Raw genomic sequence first — 23,718 nt, forward strand, 5'->3', positions numbered from 1 at the left:
GCTTTGAATAACGGAGAAAAGGCCTAGTTGAAAAAGCACTTACCTTCTGCTGAGTTTCTGCAATTCACAGGAACCAATGTTCTCATTTCTGCATATTCTCGACCCTCCTATAATGAGAAAGAAGAGAAAATGCAAAGGTTTCTCCTGTCCAATTGTGTCTGACTCCAGGGGGTGGTGCTCACCTCAGTTTCTTAGCAGGAGAGCCGGTGTTCTCTGAAGACATTTCCATTGACATGTGGCTAGCATCTCTGTACACTAAGGTGCACGGAATGGTATTACTTTCACACTAGTGGTAGTGGGTTGCTGCTGGCATTACTGTTGGTTTGCAACCCTTGTGCCAGATGCACACTATGCCTGCATGCGCTCTTCAATGTAAATTGTTCTCCCACGCATGCACAGAATAATTTACAGTGAACTGCGCATGGGCAGTCATTGAAATCCAAAATGACAGTGGCCAAATGGCCATGAAGGAACCAGTTTGGGGGCATGGCAGGCCTGCGAACCAGGCCTGCATTCCACTACCAGTTCAACCAAAGCGGGCTGAACTGGCAGCAACCCACCTCTGAAGTGGTACCTATTTATCTACTTGCATTTGCATGCTTTCAAACTGCTATGTAGGCAGCAGGTGAGGCAAGTAATGGGAGCTCACCCTATCATGCGGCACTCGGGCCTTGAACCCGGCCTGTCAGCTTTCCAGCTGACAAACTCAGCGTCTTTGACAGCTGAGCCATCACGGCTGCTGGAAAAAAAAAAGAACTCAATTGCATTCGTGAAAATTAAGACGGTTGTCTTCAACTTACAACAGAGGTGGGTTGCTCCCAGTTCAGCCTGGATTGGGTGAACTGGTAGTGGTGGCGGTGGGAGGCTCCGCCTACCCGCTTGGATACTTCTGCGCATAGCGCACGAGTGAACCAGTAGTAAAAAATATTGAAACCCACCACTGACTTACAACCATAATTCAGATTGGGATTTCCATCGTAAGAGCCATGGTGGTGCAGTGGTTAGAGCGCAGTACTGCAGGCTACTTCTGCTGACTGCTGGCTTCCTGCAATTTGGCAGTTCGAATCTCACCAGGCTCAAGGTTGACTTAGCCTTCCATCCTTTTGAGGTGGGTAAAATGAGGACCCAGATTATTAGCGGGAAATATGCTGACTCTGTAAACTGCTGTAAAGGGCTGTAAAGCACTGAGAAGTGGTGTATAAATCTAAGTGCTATTGCTATTGTACTTTCCTTCCATCCTTCCCTCTGCCCACTGCCAACAGTTCAATCATGACTGGCTCAAGGTTGACTCAGCCTTCTATATTTCCGAGATAGATAAAATGAGGACCCAGATTGTTGGGGGCAAGAGGCTGACTGTAAACCGCTTAGAGAGGGCTGTAAAGCACATTAAAGTGATATATATTGGGGGTGCACCTCGGTACACCCACGTTACACCTATCCTCCGCGAGCTGCACTGGTTACCGATCAGTCTCCGGATACGCTTCAAGGTGCTAGTCGTAACTTATAAAGCCCTTCATGGTATTGGATCTGGGTACTTGACCTGCTGCCAATTACCTCCCACAGACCCATTAGATCTCACAGGGTTGGCCTCCTCCGGGTGCCATCTACCAGCCAATGCCACCTGGCTATTACCCGGGGGAGGGCCTTCTCTGTGGCAGCTCCGGCCCTCTGGAATGAACTCCCCGCAGGGATTCGGACCCTCACCTCTCTCCAGGCCTTCCAAAAAGCCGTCAAAACCTGGCTTTGCCGGCAGGCCTGGGGATGATGAGTTCCCTCCCCTCTCGACATGTATGGCTGTGCGACTGTTGTCTACTTTTATTATTTGTATTTTGTCTTTTATGTTCCCCCTTTTTTTCCCCTTTGAATTGTTCGCCGCCCTGAGTCCTCCCGGAGAAGGGCGGCATACAAATAATAAAATACCAATACCAATACCAATAAGTCTAAGTGCTATTGCTAAGTATAGGTCAACTTGGACCCAATTTTATGACCATCATTTTTATGATGGTTGTTAAGCAAATTGTTTAAGTGCAAACCCATTGTTCGGCTTGGGTGCTTCTACCAGAAGCTGGAATAAAAAGATCAAAAGCTACAATCACATGGTATACCGCATGTGCAGATGGAATGCTTTATTGCAAGCAAACTCTGCCCACAGTCCGGAGTTGGATCCTGACTGGTTCAAGATTGACTCAATCTTCCATCCTTCCAAAGTCAATAAAACAAGGACACCATATTGTTGGGGGCAATATGCTTACATCATAAACCACCCAGAGAGTGGCATAAAGACACTGTGGAGCGGTATATAAGCTTAAATGCTATTGCTATCCTAGGACATTGCAAATGGTTGTAAATGTAAGCCAATTACCAAGTGGGTTAATAGTAATTGTGTGACCATGGGAGTTACAATGGTTGTAATTGCAAGAACAGGACTTTTTTCAGGAGTATCGTAATTTTGAACGGACAATAAATAAATAGTCGTACAAATGGGTGTGACTTACAATCACAACATTTTTACATTTTGGTTACCTCCTCTGGTGGGGAATCTCTTAACGGAATCCTTATTTCCAGTGCTTGTCCATTGGCAGTGCTACAACTGGGCGAAAGAATTTGGGATTCCTCCCTTTGGTTGTTCGACATGTTGTCCCGTACTTCCCTTGGCTCTGGACTGGACCTCTTCTGCAGATATTGGAGGAATTGGGTACGCTTGCAAAAAACAAAGATACGGTGTATTTACTAGCTCTAAAAAAATAAAACATGACTTTGTTTCTGGATTTTAAGAGTGCACAAATCCCTTTAGGTATAAAAAGAAAGTCTTACTGAATTAAGGTAAAGGTAAAGTTTCCCCTCGCACATATGTGCTAGTTGTTCCCAACTCTAGGGGGCAGTGCTCATCTCTGTTTCAAAGCCAAAGAGCCAGCGCTGTCTGAAGACGTCTCCATGGTCATGTGGTCAGCCTGACTAAATGCCGAAGGCGCACAAAACGCTGTTTCCTTCCCACCAAAGATGGTCCCTATTTTTCTACTTGCATTTTTGCGTGCTTTCGAACTGCTAGCAGAAGCTGGGACAAGTAATGGGAGCTCACTCTGTCACATGGTGCTAGGGATTCAAACTGCCAAACTGCTGACCTTTCTGATCAACAAGCTCAGCGTCTTAGCCACTGAGCCACCACGTACCTCTTACTGAATTAAATGACATCCCAAATATTCAATCTTTCCCATTTAACAGAAGATGCCATTTTAGCTATTATTTAGATAGGCTACTATTCACAGTATCCACAGGATACAATGAGTAGCAATATTCACCAAAGTTAGAGTTAATAAAACAACCCAAGTTGAGTGGAGAATTGTTAGCCATTGGGATTTCTTCAGCAAAATCATTTTACTGTTAAGATTAATTTCTCGTTAAATTAATACTGAATTAATTTAACAAATGCTAGGAAAATTAATTTAATTGCTTAATTGTTAGCAGCTTAATTGCTAAACTGCTTGCTTGCTTGATTAATTAATGCTAAATTTACTTAATGCTAGTAAGAACAGCATATTAAGAGATATTTTATCAAACTATTCAGATAAGACTGATATGGGTAAAGAAAGACAACCAGATTTGTAGATGATTAGGATACTTGACTAATCAGTTCCCCTTGAAGAAAATTTTCAAAATATTTCAAAAAAGCATAAGGAATGAACAACATAAAATATATGCATATATTTTGTGTTTGTGTGTGTGTGTGTCTGTCTGTCTGTCTGTCTGTCTGTCTGTCTGTCTGTCTGTCTGTCTATCTATCTATCTATCTATCTATCTATCTATCTATCTACAATTATTCATATACCCACATATACTATATGACACAGGGAAACAACAGTTCGGGTGTATACATGTAAATGGCGAGAAAAACTAATCTTGCAAGAATACCAGACGGATGGCATTGGGAACAAAGCTGTTACAGAATCTGGAAGTCCCACTAGAAATACTTCAAAACCTTCTCCCAGAGGGGAGCAACAGAAACAGACCGTGAAGTGGGTGTGCGGGGTCTCTAACAATGTTTTGAGCTCTAAGCACATAGCACTTATAAGCAGTATCCTGAATAAAGGGAAGTGAGCTTCCGATAATCTTCTCGGCTGTCCTCACCACTCTCTTTATGGACTTTCTATCTGTGGCGCTGCTGCCACCAAACCAAACAGGGATGCAGTTTGTTAAAACGGTCTCAATCGTGCCTCTGTAAAAAGTGGCCATGAGAAAAGGAGAAAGATGTGCTCTCCTCATCCGATACAAGAAATGCAGATGCTGTTTGCACACTTCAATAAGGATGATGTGTGGAGAGACCAGTTCACATTATTAGTTATCTGCACCCCCAGATACTTAATGTTGTTGACCACCTCTGCAGCTGCATCCTTGATACTGAGTGGAGTGTGACCATGCCGGCTCTTTCTAATATCTACAATGATCTCCTTTGCTTTATTCACATTTAGAACCAGGTCACTTTTATTGCATCACTCCACCAGAGCCTTCGCCTCTTCCCTACAAGCATCTTCATTGTTTTCCTGGATAAGACCCACCACTGCCGTGTCATCTGCATACTTCACAATATGATTCGTAGCAGATTTGGCCCAGCAGTCCTTGGTCATCAAGGTGAACAGTAGCAGACTCAAGATGCAGCTCTGCGGGGAACCTGTACTCAGGGAGATGGATATTATTCCAGAGGCCAAGGAGCAAGTGTGTAGCCCATTGGCCTCCAGCAGCCGAATCAGAGGAGGAGGTGTGGGAAACAGGGTCAGCACCAAGGCAACCTGAGAGCTCTGAGGGGGAAGAGCGAATGGAGCTGGCAGAGAGAGAGAGAGGCAGAGGCGGAGCCTAGGCCGTCCGTCAGCCCTCCAAAAGAGTGTCAACAGCCCCCAGGTCTGGAGGTCACTGATGAGGAAGAGGAGGAACAGCTGTGTCCACTGCCTGACATGCGGATGCACAGAACGCAGAGGAGAGGAGAGCAGTGGAAATCTATGGGCCGGTCGTTGGGACAGAAGAGCTGCTGCTGCTAGTGAAGCCCCTACCTCTGGGGATAAAAGGCAGAAGGCGCAGATGAATAGGTATGGCAGACTATTCATCTCCCTGCTGGACAGATTTGCCATGTGAGAGAGAAACTTTTTTGCCAGGGCTGTTGGCGCTGCTTATAAAGGAATCATTGATTTAACTACAGAGCGTTTGTTGTGTTCAGATAGCTGGGTCAGAACACACAATAAAAAAGACACATTTCTAGGGTCCTGCTAGACTATGTTGTTTAGTTGTTGCAATCCAAAGCACACTGACTCTGTGCAATCTCACTGAATGGACAGAAATAGCTGGAGACAGACAATCCCACAAATAATGTAGACTTATATTGTCATGACTAGCAATAGCAATAGCAATTTTACTTATACACAACTTCCCAGTGCTTTACAGCCCTCTCTAAGCAGTTTACAGAGTCAGCCTATTGCCCCCAACAATCTGGGTCCTCATTTTACTGACCTTGGAAGGAATGGAAGGCTAGTCAACCTTGAGCTGGGGAGAATCGAACTGCTGAATTGTCAACAGCTGGCAGAATTAGCGTGCAGTACTGTATTCTAACCACTACACTGCACCACCATGGCTGGTGCAATGAATCAACAAGAAGTATGACAATGAGTGAGATACATGAAGGGGGTTAAAGGAGACAACCAACACTTTGAATAGTACTCAGAAGCTTATCGATAAGCAGTGCATCTTGTGGAGAGGTGGGGTCCCATGGGTATAACATGCCCACCAATGCCTGCACTGCCACATTCTGGACTAGCTGCACCTTCTGAATGGTCCTCAAGGCAGCTCCACAGTGAAATGGTTAAAATGCAATATTGCAGGCTAACTCTGCCTACTGCCAGCAGTTCGATCCAGCTCAAGGTTGACACAGCCTTCCATCCTTCTGAGACTGGTAAAGCCCTTACTGCTGAGAAAATGTGCCCCAGTACTCAAGAATGATAAAATCATAATGTTCTTCTAGTGGCAGCATCCTTTTATTCAATCTTCAAGTCACAGTAATGACCTTACAACATGCAGAGAGTAATGTCATAATCTATTTTATGTATGCAAAATATCCTATAAGGTAAAGGTTCCCCTCGCACATATGTGCTAGTCATTCCTGACTCTAGGGGTGGTGCTCATCTCCGTCTCCGTGGTCATGTGGCCGGCATGACTAAACATTGAAGGTGTAGGGAACGCTGTTCCCTTCCAACCAAAGGTGGTTCCTATTTTTCTACTTGCATTTTTACATGCTTTCGAACTATTAGGTTGGCAGAAGCTGGGACAAGTAAGGGGAGCTCACTCCGTTATACGGCGCTAGGGATTCGAACTGCTGAACTTTCTGATTGATAAGCTCAGCGTCTTAGCCCTTGAGCCACCACACCCCACTCAAAATATCCTGCATTCTATGTCTAAGGAGGGAAGACTGAAAAAAGAATCATACTTAACAGACTGGAAAGAGATAGGCAAAAATGAGCAGCATGAACCGACTTCCAATGTTATAAGATCACTTCTCATACAAAATTTGGAGATTGAAACAAAATCCCTTCACCCAATTTTACTTTTCCCATCTCCAGAGGAGGAAATGGTTCTTACCTTGCTGCTCCAGAAACCTCTGCAAGCTGTAAGAGAAAAGAGGATGATATAGAGAAATTAGCCAGCAGAGCAGTGACCACATATGGAGACATTATAAAGACATTTAAGTGGGGACCTGCTAAATGATTCATGCACTAACTGTTACAGGCATGGAACAGCTGTTTTGAGATAGCTCATGTCCAAACTGGAATATGCACATTTATTATAAAATACAGAACAAACTAGGACTGCTTTGCTCCAGATGGAGAAGGATTTGAGGGTATAAAGCTGGCAAGAATGGAAAAAAGCCCAAGCTGAAAGGCTATTTGGAGGGAAGGGAAGGAGATGGGAGGGGAGGAGATTGGAGGGGAGGAAAGGGGATAAGAGGGGAAGGAAAGGAATGGGAGGGAAGGAGAGGGAAAGAGATGGGAGGGAAGGAAGGGGGATGGGAGGGAAGGGAAGGGGATGAGAAGGAAGGGGATGGGAGGGAAGGGGACAAGGGGGAATGGAAGGAGATCTGATGGAAGGGGATGAGAGGGAAGGAGGTGGGAAGAAAGGGGAAGGGAGGAAAGGAAAGGAGATGGAAAGGAAGGAGATGGGAGGGAAGGAGATGGAAGGGAAAGAGATGGAAGGGAAGGAGATGAGAGGGAAGGGAACAAGAGGGTAGGGAAGGTGATGGGAGGGAAGGGATGGAGATGGAGGGGAGGGCATGGAAGGGAAAGGGACAAGAGGGGAGGAAAGATTTGGAGTCAGGATGCTAGTGGGATATTATTATTATTATTCTGTCACTCAATTCTCAGTGACTTTGGAAGTTGCAGATAAAAAATGTTAAAAACAAGGGAAAAATACATTGGGACATCAGTAGCAATCATTATGGGGAAGGAAAGAAGGAAGGGAAGACATTGGCCATGATCAAGAGCTATGCATCAATTCCAGAATTCTGGGACTTGAAGTCCACACATCTTCAAGTTGCCAAGGTTGAGAAACTCCGTATTATGCAGAGCAGGATGGCAGAATTCTAGACTCTATAACTTCTAAATACTGTAGAGGCTCCCTTCTTTGTTTTTGGTTTTTTTTCCCCCCATGATAAAAAGTTCTTTGCATATCAACAGTCTTAGCAAGGGCTATGCTAAACATCTTGGCCATTTTGAGTCTCGGGGAAAGCAAAAAAACAAAAAGATTATTCTTACCATTTCTGAAGTTTGTGTTTTTTTTCCAACACATGCCCAGAATCAATGCTGCAATCACCAACGCTACAGGAAGCACAAGAAGCCAGACCAATCCACTATCTCCTTGTCCAGGGGAGTCTTAAAATGAAAAGAGAAAAAAAGGCAGGTAGAGAGGCTGATCATTTGGACGTTATGCTTCTTCAAACCGAGTCCTATCCTGGCTTCTGTGGGCTTGCCATAACATTTGATGTAATGACTTTAATCTACAAACTCTTTTCTGCAATCGGGCCCCATCCCTCGAGAAACTGATAAAAGCCAAGGCTGGAGACGAAAGTGGTTTTGGTCATTCCTTGATTGGGCTGCTGTTTACTGTTAGGTTGTTTGTCTTTGGAAGTTCCTTGATTGTGGTATTGTTTGCTTGCTTGATCTAAAGCAGAGATTAACACCAAGATTAACACTACTATAGACTAACAACCAAGATGCAAACAATACCCCGATTAAGGAGCTACTAACCCAAACAAACAATCTAACAGAAAACAACAGCCAGTCAAAGAACCACCAAGATGACTCCTACCAACACTGACAGGCAAGCTACCAGTATATAAAACTCCGCTCCCTACTACCACTGATGATGTTACCTAGTTTGGTAATAAAATGTCTGCAAGGAAACAACCAAACTTAGGGAGCACCAAGGACCTCACCATTCACAACATAGCACTGTGCCTTAAAATAGAATCAGATGCATCTTCAGTCCAAGCCTCATCCCATTTTCTATAGTTCATCTCTAAATCTTCAATTCTCCTTAGGAATCAGCAAAGGTCCAGTAAAAACCAGCAAAAATACCTAACAACATAACCATACAAATCTCCTTTTCTATTTAATCTATGTCCCACTTATCCCCCTCTTTAACAATCAAAATCTAATCGGTAGGAACTTCTGCCTACAGATTCAAAAGCCAGAGGAAACAGATAATCTTTGATTATTTGATTCCTGTTCCCTCTGGTCAGGGTGACTTCTAACCAAGGCAGGAAGTCTAACTAAGTCAGAAGTCAGAAAGTGACTTCTAACCAAAGTGACTTTGGTTAGGAAGCATTCTAACCAAGAGCCAATGCAATCCTAAATTGCATTAACAGAGGGATTCAATCAAGATCAAGAGAGGTACTAATACCACTTTATAAAGCCTTAGTAAGACCACACCTAGAATACTGCATCCAGTTTTGGTCACCACACTATAAAAAAAAAGATGCTGAGAGACTCTAGAAAAAGTGCAGAGAAGAGCAACCAGGATGGTTAGGGGACTGGGGGATAAAACCTACGATGAATGGTTGCAGGAACTTGGCATGGCTAGTCTAGTGAAGAGAAGGATAGCAGTCTTCCAATATTTGAGGGGCTGCCACAGAGAGGAGGGGGTCAAGCTATTCTCCAAAGCACCTGAAGGCCAGACAAGGAATAATGGATGGAAACTGATCAAGGTGAGATTCAATCTAGAAATAAGAAGAAATTTTCTGACAGGGAGAACAATCAACCCATGGAACAGAAGTTGCCTTCGGAAGTTGTGGGAGCTTTATCGCTTGAGACTTTCAAGAAGAGAATGGACTGCCATCCGTCAGAAATATGATAGGGTCTCCTGCTTGGGCGGGAGGGGTGTTGGACTAGATGACCTACAAGGTCCCTTCCAACTCTGTTAATCTGTTATCTGCACATCAAATATTGCATCCCATTGAAGCTTAACAGAGGTCTCTATAAGAGCTGTCATCTTTGTCATGTTTTGTTACACTTCCTTCTTTTTCTTTATGACCATTTATTTTAGGACTAGCACCATAATCTCACATTCATTAATACTGGTCCACCAGGATGCAAGGAACTTACTTGTTGGAGGTAATGAGGTAGTATCAGGAACACATTGCAGGTCACTTGTAGGTGTGCAATCCTGCACCTTCTTTTCTCCAGGACCACAGCTACAGACCCAGAAAGAAACAGACATTGAAGGATTTGGGTCACCTCTCAGACTGAACAAGAATCAATTCGAATTACTGAATATTGAACCATTAGAAGCAGCAGCTAACCTATGGTAAAGGTAAAGGTTCCCCTCACACATATGTGCTAGTCGTTCCCGACTCTAGGGGGCAGTGCTCCCTTCAAAGCCGAAGAGCCAGCGCTGTCCAAAGATAGCTCCATGGTCATGTGGCTGCATGACTCAATGCCAAAGGTGCACGGAGCGCTGTTACCTTCCCACCAAAAATGGTTCCTATTTTTTTTACTTGCATTTTTTACCTGCTTTCGAACTGCTAGATTGGCAGAAGCTGGGACAAGTAACTCACTCCATTACACGGTGCTAGGGATTCGAACCACCGAATTGCCGACCTTTCTGATTGACAAACTCATCGTCCTAGCTACTGAGCCACCGCATCTCTTTAACCAACGGTAACCTATCCTAAATGTCTATGGAGATTCTCAGTCATCCAGGCCCTGGTTGTCCCAAAGGTGCTTTTTTTCCAAGAGGCAACTGGACTTCCTGGTTTTTCTTTGAAGACGTTTCGCTTCTCATCCAAGAACCTCCAGAGTAGTTGAAGAAGCTTCTTGGATCAGAAGCAAAATGTCTTCAAAGAAAAACCAGAATGTCCCAGTATCTTTGGGATAATAACCCATCCTAAGATTCTAGGTTATTTGGCAATCTATAACATTTCGAAGCTGTAGAAATATACATACCATGTATCAACAAAATAAGCACAAGTAAGTGTTGTGGCCCAACAAGAGCCGTTGGAGCTGCAAAAAGACTCCAATAGCGAGGACCCTATGAGTCATCTCTGGAAGATGTGGACGACCCTGGACAGGGTTCAGATTCCAAGCAGGGACCAGAGAAGCTGGTTGGCCACCAGGAGGCGCCTGAGGCATGGAGCAGCGGGGAAAGCCAAAGGGAGTGTGTCCCTGACATCAGGCCATGGAGCAGTGGTGAAGACGTCAGGCCCTTGAGCAGTGATGAGATGCAGAGGGAATTGGTCCCGGATGCCCGACAGAGACGGGCGGATAAGCGCCGGCAGCAATTACGGAGACAAAGGAGATAATTGGACCGAGGTGGTTGTGATTAGGCTCCTCCCAAGAGGGTATATAAGAAGAGACTTTGGGAGGAGGCTGTTTGCAGGATTCAACTATTCTACTAAAGCTGGAGAAGCTCTGGTGTGTATTTCTTATCTGTGGAAGTCTGGGTTGCTGCCAAAGTCTTGTCGGTGTGTTAATTTACTGTGAATAAATTGTCTAGCAGTAATCTTGTGTCGGCATGGCTCACCACAGAGGGGGGGGGGGGTCAGAGCTGCTGTGGTATTGGGTTGTACTGTGGCAGTCACTGGAATTGTTCTTTTTAGATATACCTTCCATTATGCTACTGTGATAGACTGACAACAGGAAGCTGCCACCTGGTGATGGACAGGCCAATTTCACCACTCTGGAGAAGTTATGTATTCAGGAAGCTGTCAACAAGGCTAATGATACCAATTTCTTGAAGCAGAGAATTCTCTTATATGTTAAGGCCATCTTTCCAGAGTAGATACAATCTTCTCCTTCTCCTTCCTCTTTTTCATAAGGCCTCCAAAACGTAAATCTGTGCACAACCACTGCTTCACAAAGTGTCACTCAGAATCTTAAAAGCTCAGTGTAGCTGCCTGAGGAATCTCCATACTGATCCAGGGCAAATCTACTTATGACGAGATGGTCAACAAAACTAAACTTATTTTCAACCGGTCACTGCAAAGTGGCATCAAAGCAGTTGAACCACGTCTCTGCAGGGATGTGAATGCATCATCAGAGATTGCTCAAAGCTTGGAAATTAAAAGGTTGTGGTAGCAGAATCTCCTGTGTCCCCCCCCCCTCCGCCCCCTGGCCTGCTCTTCCTTCCCACAAAGATCTTCATCCAGGGCACCTTCTCCAAACCTTTCCCAAATTTTTTTTACAGAATGCCAAATTAGTTCTAAAGCATTTTAAGCAGTGTTGAATCATGCTGACCTTGTCATACATTTAGTGCAAGTTTCACATGGCTGGCCAGGTGAGCAGAAGGTACCATTCTTGCAGGCACACTCGGTATTTGTGGTTGCAGTACACTTTTTTATTTCGACCTCATCTGGAAAGAGAATAAATCACAAATTTAGAACCATAACAGCAGTTCTGGGTAGGAAAAAAGACTCAGGCTAAGACCAAATTGCATGTTTGCCCAAGATATCCTTAACCACGATTTCTTGAGAAAAGCACAGGTGGTTGAATGACCAAAGGCAAATACATTTCAACTTAGTGTGACATGCAAACTCCTCCTTAGAATGCAATGGATGAAACCTTTCACAAAAGGCATTGGTGGGCCTCAGGTTTCATTTCATTTCTTCAATTCATTGCATTTATAAAACTTATTACTTAAACATATTACTTCAAATATAAGATGCAAGCCAATTTGGTTGAGTAGTTATGTCATGAGGCTAGAAACTGGGAGGTAATGAGTTCTAGTCCCGCCTTAGACATGAAAGCTGGCTAGGTGACTTTGGCCAATCACCGGGACATGAGGAGTTCTAGTCCTGTCTTAGACATGAAAGCTGGCTGGGTGACTTTGGCCGATCACTAGGAGATGGTGAGTTCTAGTCCCGTCTTAGACATGAAAGCTGGCTGGGTGACTTTGGCCGATCACCGAGATATGGGGAGTTCTAGTCCCGTCTTAGACATGAAAGCTGGCTGGGTGACTTTGGCCGATCACCAGGAGATGGTGAGTTCTAATCCTGCCTTAGACATGAAAGCTGGCTGGGTGACTTTGGCTGATCACCAGGAGATGGTGAGTTCTAATCCTGCCTTAGACATGAAAGCTGGCTGGGTGACTTTGGCTGATCACCAGGAGATGGTGAGTTTTAATCCTGCCTTAGACATGAAAGCTGGCTGGGTGACTTTGGCCGATCACCAGGAGATGGTGAGTTCTAGTCCCATCTTAGACATGAAAGCTGGCTGGGTGACTTTGGCCGATCACCAGGAGATGGTGAGTTCTAATCCTGCCTTAGACATGAAAGCTGGCTGGGTGACTTTGGCCGATCACTGGGACATAGTGAGTTCTAGTCCCACCTTAGGCATGAAAACCTGTTTGAATGACTTTGGGCCAGTCACTCTCTCAGTCCATCCCACCTCGGAAGATGGTTGCTATGGGGTGGAAATGAAAAAGAAAAAAGAGAGGAAAGAGTATTACGCATGTTTGCTGCCTTGAGTTACCTATAAAGTATGGGATAAAAAAATCTAAGAAGCTAAGTAAATAAAATTGTCTCCATCCTTAATACCTAAAATCCTGCAGGCTCTGCATCCAAAGCAGATATCAAAGGAATTGGACAGTTTGGAATAGGTGTTGTTTTCACAGGGTTGACAAATCCCTTCAGTTCTGGGGACAGTGCATTGTTTATGGACAAATGTTCCTGGAAAAAAGCAAAAAGATATAAAAAGTAAGTACATATTAAAAGTAAGTACATATGAAAACAGTGGACCCCCAACTTTTCTGGCTCAGTAGAGTGGCAGGGGCAGCAGTGAGAGTGGCATGGGGGAGGGGGTTGGTTTTGTGTGTGCAACCTAATCCTGCACATGTGTGCATGTCTGCTGCAAGGGGTACACTTCTCTTCTGAGGAGAGGCCGCCTGTCAGGCCTGCAGCCCACTTTTCTTTTGGATCTTTGGCCTGCCATACTTTCTATTATTCTACTATGCACTTTCTATTGTGGGAGATTTGGAGGGGGGATTGTAAGGAGTTACATACTATGTAGCCATAACAAAATTTACTTTTGGATGCTATTTGGAACGCTGACAACTGCTTGCGCAGCCCGGTTCTCAACAGGCTGCAAAATGGTCCTGATCCACGGACCTGGGGGTTGGGGAACTCTGAAATAAAAGACAGGAATTCTCTAGGAACTGCTGATGTAGGTATACAATGGATGTCCATGTTGCATCAATGAAAGGCAGAAAATAAATTGAATATACAGCTAGAGTAAGTAGTTAGCACTGTTCTCTCCCCAGTGGTATCTAGACCAGTGATAGCTAACCTTTTTGTCGTAGCGTGTCAAAAATGTGCTCGCATGCCCGACCCACAATGCAATATGCAAGTGAAACCCCCTCCATGCACCCTGCCCCACACACGTGTCCTGCCTCTGCACATGCGGGGGAGCCCTCGTGCACTCCGTTTTGGGCCTGAAAGGTCTCTTGCACCAAACGGGGCACGGGGGCACTGTGCGAGGCCTCAAAGTGCAACACAAGTTCCCCCTGTGCATGCACCCCACCCTTCTATGCATGCGTCCTGCCCCCGTGCATGCGCAGCAGAGAGCCACCACGCCAACCCCTCCCTTCCCCTCCCAAGAGTCCCCATGTGGCCAATTTTGGATACAAGTAAGAGCAGGGGGCACACAGAGGCCTGGGGAGGGTGAAAAACAGGTCTACTGAAAGTTCTAGAAGGCCGGAAAGCCCTCCAGAGTGCCTCTGGAGCCCAGGAAGGGCAAAAAGCCCGTCCTCCGCCATTGTGCAGGAGGCCAACTAGGCCACGCCCACCCAGCAACCAGGCAGAGAACCCCTTGCTAAATTTTTGAAACCCACCCCTAGGAACAACCAACAGAAAGTCAATCAGAAGAAGCATGTGCCTATTCATTGGAAGGGGGGGAGAAACCCACACATTTTTTTAAACAGCGGAACGAACTTCTGATTCCTCTGAATCATCTCCTTAGCTACAATAAAATGAATGCCATGGCAATCTTTCTTTTTTCTAGTTTCCTAGAAGAAAAGTGGTGACTATCCAGAAAGTTGCACCCATATTAAAAATATCATCTTCCTTATGGTCATGTTATGTGGGTGTCCTGGAATACATGTTTTAACTTTTCAAATTATTCCCCCCCTCCCCCATACACACACACACATCTGGCTCTCCTTGTTCAATTTTTTATTGAATTTCTGGGGAAATGACTAATGCGGTATTTCCCCCCCCTCTTCCATAAAATTGGCTTCTGCTGTTATCTACTCCTTCCAATGACTTCTAGCACAGTTCATTTTCTGTGCAGTTTTTTTCACTGTTCCAACCACCACTTGCCTCCACTCGTGCACATTTCTTAGAACTAAGAACAATGGTGCGAAAATCATTATTTGGCGTGGTCTTATGAAACGATTGCCCCATGGGGTTGTCGAGAAAGAAATGTCCAGTTTATCTTTCTCAAAAAAGGAGCAGGTTGTGTACATGTCTTGACTATGAGCCTTACTACAAAGGCTCAGGTCGAACTGATGATCATGGGATACCTGGCGGACATTTCTTGCACTCATGGTTCACAGCAGCGTAAAACTCCTTGGTGTCATCAACATCTGGTATCACGGGGGCAGTAACCTTTGGATACTGCATTCGAGGAAGTCTTCCCGTGGCGGCTTCATGCTGGAAACAAAGAGGAGAAATAGAGGATAATTTTAGCCTGCGCCTCTCTGGAAAGAAAGCATAAATAAAGACTTCTACTGCCAAAACGAAAGTGTGTATAGTCAAGGCGATGGTTTTCCCAGTTGCAATGGATGGCTGTGAAGGTTGAACTATAAGGAAGGCTGAGCGCCAAAGCATGGAGGCCCCTGAACTCTGGTGCTGGAGAAGACTCCTGCGAGTCCCTTGGACTGCAAGGCGATCCAACCAGTCAGTCCTAGAGGAGATCAACCCTGATTGCTCTTTAGAAGGCCAGATCCTGAAGAGGAAACTCAAGTACTTTGCCCACCTAATGAGAAGGAAAGACTCACTGGAGAAGAGCGCAATGTTGAGAAAGATGGAGGGCAAAAGAAGAAGACGACGACAGAGAAGGAGGTGGCTGGATGGAGTAACCGAAGCAATCGGCGTGAGCTTAAATGGACTCCAGAGGATGGTAGAGGACAGGAAGGCCTGGTGAAACGTTGTCCACGCAATGGGTCAGATGTGACTTTGCAACTAACAACAACATTGCCGAAGGATTATTGTTCTTATGCTACAGCTGTAAGGATGCCTTCTTAGTTGCTAAGTGAATTTTGCCTCATTTTATGACCTTTCTGGCCACAATTCTTAAGTGAATCACTGCAGTTGTTCAGTTAGCAACATGGTTGTTGAGGGAATCGGGCTTTCCCGTTGACTCTGCTGGTCAGAAAGTTGCACAAGGGGAATCCCATGACCCTGGGACACTGCAACCGTCATAAATATGAGTCAGTTGCCAAGCATCTGAGTTTTGGTCAGGTGGCCATGGGGTTGCTGCAATGGTCGTAAGTGAGGAAAATGGTCATAAGTCACATTTTTCAGTGCCGTTGTAACTTTGAATGGCCACTAAACAAACTGTTATAAGATGAGGACTACCTGTAGAAGAAATGCTATCTAGCAGGTGATGAAATCTTTTGCCCAATGTTTTAGAGAATGTGCTGGAGGTCAATGAAGATCTAGTGAGATTCACCTGGTAGAAATCAATTCATGTTGTATATCCCTCTGGAGAAAGTGAGCACCCACCCTTCTCCTAGAACAGGGGTCAGCAAACTGCGGCTGTGGAGCAGCATGTGGCTCTTTCCTCCCTCTGCTGCGGCTCCGTCACCGGTTGGCGCCACAATTTTGAGAGGAGCTTCCAAAGGGGTGGGGGAGAGAAGCACAGTGCGCCAGGAGAAAACTCTATGGCAATGGGAGGGTTTTCCAGTTGTCTCCACAATTGATAGGGCTTTCGGTTATGACAGGTAGAGGAAAAAGTACGCTGCACTAGGAGGAGACTCTATGGTGGGGGAACTGAACTTCCGGTCAACTCCAGAATTGAACAGGGGGCTTCCAGTTAGGACATTTGTGTTTTCTTTTCTGTGGGAAACAGGTCCAAATGGCTCTTTGAGTGTTTACGTTTGCCAACCCCTGTCCGAGAAGAATGAAATATTAAAAAGGCAGAATATTGTATTTTCCTGGATAGGAAATGGAGAAACATGTTTTTTTTTAAGAGGGAGAAAGCAGCCCCCACCTTTTCTTAACAGACCACAGCAGATGTCAACGCTTAAGAGGTAAAGAAAAAGATAGCTCTATTCATAAGCAAATATCCTCACCCATGATCTCACAGGCAAAAGACATTAAACCACAATGGGAATTACCCAACACTCTTTCAGAACGTAAGTCCCTTCATTCCATCACCCTCAGAAACTTTTGTTTTTCTATTTTGCCTATAGAGCCAACTATGGCCCCTACATAACCCCCATATAGCCCCATGGGAATCTGATCACAGTCAATAGAATACATGTTCTTGCACAGAAACAGGAAGCTCAAGTGCAAAGCTCAAGAGGAGGTATAAAAAAAACCCCACTCTCAACTCCATGTGGTCAGCTGCCCAGAATCACCCATGTGCTTCATCAGTAAACCCACTTTACTATCAACTATGAGGTGATCCCGCTCGCTGCCTCCTGCACCTCAAAAATAATAAGAACTCCCTGAAAACAAGGCCAAGCGCTTATTTCAAGGGTCAAAAGAAAATAAGACCCTGTCTTATTTTGGGGGAAACACAATACCTTTACCTGTTATCTTTTACATGTTTGACAAACTAAATAAAATAAAAACAAATAAAATAAAAATAAAATAAAGGTGGAAAAAAAAACCTATGATTAATGGAGCTAAAGCTATAGCATGAATGAAGTTTAAGGCTAGATTTGGTCTCCAATTTTTTTTTTCTTTGCAGTTTTTGAAAGCCACAATTACTAAAAAAACAACAGTAACCATCATTTGATTATGGGAAACAATAAGTTTCAAAACACGCACCCTATGCTGTAGTTCAAACACTACAATAGGCTTATCCCGTTTTAGAAAAACAAAACAAAACCTCACAGATGGATGCCTTTAAACCCAGTCCCAGTTAAATATAATGAGCTTAAACTGTTCCATTTTGCAGATTCTAACTCCCAATTACCATGAGTGGCGCTGATAATAACCTTCTAGAAATATAACTTTATTCATGCGTGAAGTCTGTTTTAGTCTTTTAGGAAACAATTAGGAAACAATACTTGCTTGCTCTCTCTCCTCCCCTCCCTCCCTCCTTTCTCTTCCTTCTCCTCATTTCTTCTGTGTCGCCCTAATAAAAAAGGAGTCAAGTTTCCCTTAGATTAAGCTCAACTCCTGCTGACTTCAGGTATATACATGCAGGTTTGTTTTGGCATGATATGGGAGGACATTTCCATTATCTTCTTCCAAAATGTTACTCTCAACGTCCCAATTAGCTTACAGAGCTGCTTTATTCAATTTGTGGTCACTTGTGGTCTCCCTACAAGGTCTGATGAGCAGGCTTATCTTTTTCAAAGGTAATTATGGTTAGCTGATAAGGACTTTCATGAGTGTGCTGATAAATATGCAAAGAGCAGTTCCTCACGGCATTTTAACACTGATTACCAGACATCATAAGGAGAATCTCAAGTGGTTTGGAATCAACCCCCAGAATCAATTAGAAACCAACCTCAGAGCAGTTCAAACAAGGATGCCAGTTTCACATATTGCAATTGTTCATTAATGAGCTACAGGTAGTCCTTGAATTAGCCCAAATTAGTACAATTAGCAAAATTGAGTCAGTGGTGGGGTTTTGCGGATGTGGTTTGGTGGCTGTGGCAAGGGGAAGATTAATGCAAAAATCTCCATTTTCTCCTGATCAGCTGGGACTTGGGAGGCAGAGAATAGATGGGGGCGGGGCCAGCCAGAGGTGGTATTCGCCAGTTCAATTTTGCCTCATTTTACCACTGTTCTTGCCACGGTTGTTAAATGAATCACTGCTTAAGTTAGTAATATGGATCTTCAGTGAAGCTGGCTTCCCCATTGACTTGGCTTGTCAGAAGGTCACAAAAGAGGAATCCTGTGACCCCAGGACACAGCCACCATCCTAAATAGGACTCAGTTGCCAAGCGTCTGGATTTTGATCACATGACTATTCTGGATCCCGTTTGCAACTGGTACGCTGCGACGGGACCGGGCGTCCACCACGTGCATCTACCACAGGGCCATTTGCACATGCGCACAGAGCATACGGCGCCTGCGCAACACCCCGCCAAGCAGCTGGAGTGCCGTGAGCGCAGCACACATGCGTACCCATTGCCCGTGACACTCCAGTTGCTTGGCGGAGCATCATGCAGGTGCCGTACACTCAGTGCGCATGCCCAAATGGCCTGGTTGGGTCAAATACAGGTAAGGACAGTGGGCGGGTCCTCTGGAGCACCGTACCGGAGCTCCCAGCAGGACCGGTATGCCCATACTGGAGCGTACCAGCCATAATCCACCACTGCTCCATGGTCACGTGATCAAAATTCAGATGCTTGGCAACTGGCTCGTATTTAGGATGCTTTCAATGTCCTGGGGTCATGCGATCCCTTTTGCGACGTTCTGACAAGCAAAGTCAATGGAGAAGCCAGTTTCGCTTAGCAACCGTGTGACTGATGTACCAACTGCGGTGACTCATTTAACAAATGTGGCGAAAAGAGTCGTAAAAATGGGCAAAACTCACTTAAATGTCTCACTTAGCAATCAAAATGTTGGGCTCAGTTGTGGTCATAAGTTGTAATGACTAATCAGAATAGAGCTGGAAGGGACCTTGGAGGTCTTCTAGTCCAGCCCCCTGCTCAAGCAGGAGACCTTATACCATTTTAGATAAATGACTGTCCAGTCTCTTCTTAAAAACCTCCAGTGATGGAGCGCCCACAATTTCTGAAGGCAACTTCTGTTCCACTAGTTAATTGTCCTCACTGTTAGGAAGTTTCTCCTTAATTCCAGGTTGCTGCTCTCCTTGATTAGTTTCCATCCATTCTTTCTTGTCCTGCCCGCTGGTGCTTTGGAAAATAAATTGACTTCCCTCTTCTTTGTGGCAGCCTCTCAAATACTGGAATACTGCTATGCACCAAGCACTTTCTAAAGAACTGCCAAGAAACTGCATGATTGAATTCATGTGGCCAGTAGAAGTCTCTGCCACGCCTTTAGGTCCTCTATATTGGCGTAACAGTGATCAGCTCTATGTCAACACGGCTTTTGTTTGCAAATGCGTCAGGGGGAGCTTAGAAAAACAGGGGAAGGGGCAATGGAATGCCAGCCATTAACTTCTGAAAAGCACTGTATCCACCCCCGCCCTGCCTAACTCCTGCAGCAGTGGGACAGCGGAAGAAAGAGAGAAGGAAAAGGTGGGAGGAAAGAAATCAGGGAGGGAGGAAAAGGATTGTCCACACTCACTTCTGCTCCTGACAAATCTATTTACAACCTGCAGGGATCTCCACACAGATGAACCCCATGGGAGCTCACTCAGCATGAACACTCCTTGCCAACAGAAGGTCTCTGGACTATTTGTATCGTCACCCAAACAAAGGTAAAGCCAGCTCATTCATTCATTCATCCATCCATCCATTCATTCATTCATAATCATCAATCAATCCGCCCATCTCATCTGCGTGACTCAATTAAATGCTATAACAACAAAATGACTCAATAACAAAAAGAAATAAAATAAAACCAACATTAAAATTATTTTTACAGTAGTACCTTGGTACTCAACTGCTTTGAAACTCATTGAATTTGTTCTCGTCAACCTATTTCGACATGAAAATGTTGTCCCGGTACTTATCATTTGTTTGGTAGGTAATGCATAAGTTAGAACTCATGTCAGCTGCCTTGTGACTCACTATGCTATTCCTTTTATGGGTAAAATTGGTTTAAGTACTTATCATACCACCTGGAAACACTTAATGACGAGCATCACTGTATTTCTTGGTTAATTATTACAATTTCTGGCAGCCTTATCCAAAGATATGCTATTTGGCATATGACTTTTTTCCCCCAAACCAACCAGATAGCTAAGCCACACAAAGTTTTCAAGCTGAGGGAAACATTAACCCTGCTGAGATTTTATCTCAACATCTGTTTGAGAGGAAATTAGAGGGTAACCCATATGAACAAAGATTTTTGTCCCTGTAGTGAAAGAGTTCCTGAAAATTAACCTATCTTGTATTATAATGGCCTTAGGATAAAGCAGGGTGACTACAGCTAATATTTCTCCAACAATAAATCAATTTCAATTAAACCAATGTAATTTTATTTCTCTAAATGTAGTTAATGTTGATTTGCTGTTCGTAAAGTAGGCCATGCATTGCACTAGTTTTATAATTATTGTTATGGTTTTTTACTTGTTCAGAAATGTGTTTTTTTTCTTTTGAATTGAATAATGTTTATTACTACTACTTTACAACTTGCCTTTTTATTCCCGGGTATAAAACACAAAAGAATAAAATGAAATAAAAGAGAGACTGTTTCAAGAGTGTACAACAGTAGTGATCCTAACCGAATATTAGAATAACAAAGTTGGAAGGGATCTTGGACTTCTTCTTGTCTAACATACACATCAGAGGTGGGTTGCCAATTTTTTTACTAACGGTTCGGGCGCGCTCTCGTGTGCGTGCGACACATCTACACATGTGCAGAAGCCTCTGGGTGGGTGGGCGGAGCTTCCTGCCACCGCTACTACTGGTTCAGCCGATCCGGCCAAACCGAGACCAACCCACATGATACACATATACCCTGCTCAAGCAGGAAATCCTATAACTGCCTGTCTGAAATGACAAATGCTTATCCAGTATCTTCTTAAAAACTTCCAGTGCTGTAGCATTCACAACTTATGGAGGTACGTCGTTCTGCTGAATAATTGTTCTCATTGTCAGGAAATCACAGGCTGCAAAGTATAATACATTCTGTACCCTTTAAGTGGTAGATGGTTCTGTATTTTTAAGCTTGCTTAATACTACTCATCTCACATGTTGTAGACTCCAGTTAGTGGTTCATGCTGGCTGTATACTTATTATAGCCAACATAACCAATAACCGTGGATTATGGGCCTTGGTGGCGCAGTGGTTGGAGTGCAGTACTGCAGGCTACTTCTGTTGACTGCCGGCTGCCTGCAATTTGGCAGTTCAAAGCTCAAGGTTGATTCATCCTTCCAAGGTGGGTAAAATGAGGACCCAGATTGTTGGGGGCAAGAGGCTGACTCTGTAAACCACTTAGAGGGGGCTGTAAAGCATGGTAAAGCGGTATATAAGTCTAAGTGCTTTTGCCATTGCTATGGGAGATTAGAGCACTGTGGCTTTAGCCAGCCACTATCTTTGATCCTTGGATTGTCATGAGGATAAGAATGGGTGAAGCCATCTCTGCCACCTGAACATAAGAGGAAGAAGTATAGGGAACGGGGTTTAAGCTCCCAGGCTCCTTTAAATTCATTGTTTCATCTGTTCCAGTGCTCTTGTGCTCTGTGGAAATCACCCATACATCAATTTAAAAACAAATAACTTGGGAGGGACTTTCACAGGAAGCTGCGGTCCTAATGCTTGCATACAGGCCCAGCTGCAGTCTCAACCTTTGGCATTATTTGTTACTTATGTACATTTCATGCCTCTTCTCTGGGACAGCTTACATGCCGTGGGGGAAAAGAAGGGAGCAGCCCTCATTCTCATCTAGCTGATAACTCCCCGTAGAGTTATTAAAAACTAGAGTCTTTATCAGCTGGGCTGATAAATAGTGGTTGTCTCAAGGTTGCCTATTGAGCTATGTAATCTACATTTGAACTGCTGCCATCCAGCAATAATGCCAAACAAACCACATGCTGGCTTCCTGTTCTTAGGGATGCCCTGAAGACTTATTAGTCTTCCTGCAGGTGAGAAAAGACAGGTGTCATTACATCCTTGGCTCTTGGGACTGAAAGCCCCCACCCCAAAGAACTGTCCCAAGGGGGAGCCCTTCTTCATTCAAACACCAAAGTGTTCCACTGGCTTCTAATTTTTCTCTCCTACTCCCAACTCACTAGTCAGATTCAGCAGCACTTCTGTGCCGCTCCTTCCTGCCCCTTTCCTTTCTTCTCTTGGAAGATATTTCCTGCATGAGTCACCAAAGCTGCCAGTAATCAAGATTATTGAAGTTAAAACTCTGCCTTCTCAAACATGCACCTTGCCTTTAACAGATCTTTAACAGATTAACAGAGTTGGAAGGGACCTTATAGGTCATCTAGTCCAACCCCTGCTCCCTGCCCAAGCAGGAGACCCTACTCCATTTCTGACAAATGGCAGTCCAATCTCTTCTTGAAAGTCTCAAGTGATGAAGCTCCCACGACTTCCAAAGGCAACTTCTGTTCCATTAGTTGATTGTTCCCACTTGGAACTGAAGCCTGGTGGACATTTCTTCCAAAAGATCATAGCATTAAAAAAAAAACAGCAACAAGTGTCACAGCAGAAAACTCTCAGCCAAGGTTCTTAAGACTTAGTAGTCTTAGATCAGGGGTCCCCAAACTTGGCAACTTTAAGGCTTGTGAACTTCAACTCCCTGAAGATGAAACGCAAATATTTTGGCCACCTAATGAGAAGGAAGGGCTGACTGGAGAAGGGTTCCACCACAAAACCGCGGTCGACTAAAGCGCGTGTCACTAAAGCGCGGTGACAAAACCGCGCCGTCAAAACCGCGCGACAACAGCGCGCTGAGAACAGCGCGCCGACAGAAGCGCACTGTAACATAACCCTAAAAATAACCCTAAACCTAACCCTAAACCTAACTAAACCTAACCCTAAACCTAACCCTAAACCTTACCTTAAGTTAAATCGCGCTTCTGTCGGCGCGCTGTTGTCGCACGCTTTTGACATCGCGGTTTTAGCACCGCGGTGTTGTCGGCGCGCTTTTGACTTTCGCGGTTATGTCGTGCCACGCTGGAGAAGAGCCTCATGCTGGAAACAATGGAGGGCAAAAGAACGGGACGACAGAGAATGAGGTGGCTGGATGGAGTACTGGAAGCAATATGCGTGAGTTTAAATGGACTCTAGAGATTTTTAGAGGACAGGAAGGCCTGGAGGAACATTGTCCATGGGGTTGCAATGGGTCGGATACCACTTTGCAACTAACAACACAATGGAATATCTACCCTCAGCCCTAGATTTATATTATTTTCCCCTGATAGATATTCT

At 44.5% G+C, this 23,718-nt stretch overlaps 1 protein-coding gene across 2 annotated transcripts in view; it reads right to left on the reverse strand.

Moving 5' to 3' along the window:
* Nucleotides 1-23,718, reverse strand: part of LOC106548010 (tumor necrosis factor receptor superfamily member 10B) — a 44,104-nt gene that overhangs the window by 3,764 nt on the left and 16,622 nt on the right. The window contains exons 2-9 of one of the 2 annotated variants that reach the window (XM_087706180.1): nt 15,046-15,175; nt 13,064-13,195; nt 11,766-11,880; nt 9,636-9,724; nt 7,788-7,904; nt 6,619-6,644; nt 2,524-2,700; nt 44-107 (exon numbers count right to left, since the gene is read on the reverse strand). In XM_087706180.1, coding sequence (XP_087562306.1) covers nt 44-107; nt 2,524-2,700; nt 6,619-6,644; nt 7,788-7,904; nt 9,636-9,724; nt 11,766-11,880; nt 13,064-13,195; nt 15,046-15,175 — 850 coding nt within the window. The remainder of the gene's footprint in view (nt 1-43; nt 108-2,523; nt 2,701-6,618; nt 6,645-7,787; nt 7,905-9,635; nt 9,725-11,765; nt 11,881-13,063; nt 13,196-15,045; nt 15,176-23,718) is intronic. The other variant, XM_087706182.1, reaches the window with a different exon arrangement.

The sequence above is a fragment of the Thamnophis sirtalis genome, unplaced genomic scaffold (assembly GCF_051295495.1).
Source record: "Thamnophis sirtalis isolate CommonGarterSnake01/CBP01778 unplaced genomic scaffold, rThaSir2_p1.2 scaffold_2, whole genome shotgun sequence".
Taxonomy (NCBI): domain Eukaryota; kingdom Metazoa; phylum Chordata; class Lepidosauria; order Squamata; family Natricidae; genus Thamnophis; species Thamnophis sirtalis.